The 2,500-nt window shown below is 38.2% G+C and overlaps 1 protein-coding gene across 1 annotated transcript in view; it reads right to left on the bottom strand.

Annotated features, from left to right (window-relative positions):
* enox1 (ecto-NOX disulfide-thiol exchanger 1) overlaps nt 1-2,500 on the bottom strand; it is a 27,286-nt gene that overhangs the window by 2,455 nt on the left and 22,331 nt on the right. Inside the window, 1 exon segment of the mRNA XM_054614803.1 lies at nt 1,174-1,276. Within this exon segment, the coding sequence (XP_054470778.1) occupies nt 1,174-1,276 (103 nt within the window).

The following is a 2,500-nucleotide window of genomic DNA, read 5'->3' as shown; positions in this document are numbered from 1 at the left end:
ATCATCTGGAGGAGTTTATTCACTGAATCTAGTGGGCTGGTTTACTACAGCTGTAAGAATCTATTCTGCTGTGATTTAATTGCAATAAACGGATGAAAAAGATGCTGAAATAACAACATGATGATACAGATTTGTCAAAAGTCTGAATTGATGTTTAGTTAGTTCTCTCTACAAGAGGAGAAGTAAACAACTTTAAAACGCTTGTTTTCTGAATGGAGTTTGGATCAATCGGTGCTATGCTATGCTATGCTAACATTGTAGCTGCTCCATCAACCATTAAGAATAACGTCATGTAGGCGTAAATACGGCAGCGTGGTTATTGTTTGTACTATATGTTTTATACACATACATACATTTGCGTCAATTTGCATTTTTGCGTTGACTTTGTTTGTATAAAGAAAATCTCTATGCGTTTGTTGAGAACACGGCTTTAGTTCTTCTTCTTCTCTGCTGGTCTTAAGCTCAGAGAGGATTAACTGAAGGTTGAATAAAGACTGAGAGCTCTGTTGTTTCTAGACTCAGAGAATCAGACTGACTCCATGAGGACATGTTTCACCGTTACCTTCATCAATAAAACCTACAGATCATATTTAAATAATGTCTGTCACTATCACACTGTGTTTATTGTTATGCAACTGTCACCTTCCTTGTATTTACAACGTACTTGTTAATAAAGCGTTTATGATTCTGGTCCTTTTCCTCATGTGTGTCTTTAAACGTTTAAACGTCTGCTGCAGAATAAAAGCTGCAGCGGTCCGGAGGAAGACGAAGCACCGGCCTTCCTCTCTCCTTCATGTCTGCTTTTGTGGCTGCACTAAGAGAGATAAATGTGCTGCTGTGTGTGTGTGTGTGTGTGTGTGTGTGTGTGTGTGTGTGTGTGTGTGTGTGTGTGTGTGTGATACGGAGGATTTATAGGAAGTGAAGCTGTAATGGATTCAGCCGGCTGCTGCAGAGTGAGACGCAGGATCGTGATCAGAGAAGAAGAAGAGACACAGTTTGTGTTTCAGTCCGACCCCCGACCCCCCCCACACAGTCCTACTCTTCATCATCTCTAATGGTCTGCATACAAACAGCCCCAGTATGAGCGTCATGGTCCTACTGGCGAGGAGAACTGGGAGGGTTGACCTCTGAGATGTGTCAGGGTCTGTATGGTTAATGCTGATCTATATTTACCCAGCAGCAGAGCCTCCTTCTGTGACGCCACGGCTCCTCTCATGACGACCTCACTCCTCCTCTCTCTGCTGAGGAACGACGAGGGAACACACCCGTTCATCGCCTTGACAACCACACACACACACACACGTAACACACATTAGCGATGTAACACACATGTTACACACACACACACACACACACGTTACACACATGTTACACACACAGGAGCTAGTATATTTTGCCGTAATACTTCTGTACTCCTGTAGTATTCGCAGTGCAGACTTTTACTTGTCATGCAGTATTTTTACTTGGATTTAGTGGTACTTTTACCACAGGATCTGAGTATTTCTTCCAGCAGTGATTCATAGAAACACACCGGAGTACTGCTGAGAACAAACAAGCACTTAAACACACACAAAGCCTCAGAAGGTTTTATGTAACGACCTCCTTCTGAACGCAGTCAGCTTCCAGTTCAGCAGGTCTGAGGTCAAACGTTCATCTGCTAACATGTGTGTGTGTGTGTGTGTGTGTGCGTGCGTGCGTGCGTGTGTGTGCGTGCGTGCGTGTGTGTTCTCAGTACAGTGTGTAACCTGAATACTCTTCTACCTCTAGTGTGTTGTGACCTTTAAGAATGTGTCCTTCTTCTCCTGCAGCTTGTTGAACTATATTCTATAAATATACAACATTAAATCTTCATCTTCACGTTGAGGAGACGTTTAGAATCAACACACGATATTTGTTTATTTGTTTTCTTACGATGTCTCTTTGCTAAACACGATCCAACATGAATAATGTATTAAATACCCTAAATATGATAAATATTGTGTTTATTAGGCCTCTGCAGATAAAATAAGAGTGTATCCTTCACTCTGGTCCGGACAGAAACATCTCTACGATTATTATGGGATGAAATGTGTTTCATCATTCAGAATTTACTGAAAAAACTTTATTGATCCTGTGACATCATCAGGTTCACATTTTTATTTTGAATATATAACATTTCAAACATGTCTTATAACGTTTATATGATATTTAATAGTTTTATTTCTGTTTTAATTTTATATTGTTTACATTTTTTTGTTCCTGGTTCAAGCAGGTTTGTTTTGAATGCTGCTTTATAAATAAAGTTCATTATTTTATTATTATTATCATTATTTTATTATTATCATTATCAATATTTATATTATTATAAGAAGTAGTATTATCCCTATCATTATTTTTTGTTATAATCAGTATTTTGTATTATTTGTATAATTTAAAAAAATACCACTATTATTTGCTATTATTATTATTATTATTATTATTAGTAGTAGTAGTATCAGTATCATTACTATTATACAGCATG

This window comes from Anoplopoma fimbria, chromosome 16 (assembly GCF_027596085.1).
Source record: "Anoplopoma fimbria isolate UVic2021 breed Golden Eagle Sablefish chromosome 16, Afim_UVic_2022, whole genome shotgun sequence".
Lineage (NCBI taxonomy): Eukaryota > Metazoa > Chordata > Actinopteri > Perciformes > Anoplopomatidae > Anoplopoma > Anoplopoma fimbria.
The sequence above is the reverse complement of the archived record's forward strand: the minus strand, read 5'-3'. Positions and strand labels throughout refer to the sequence as shown.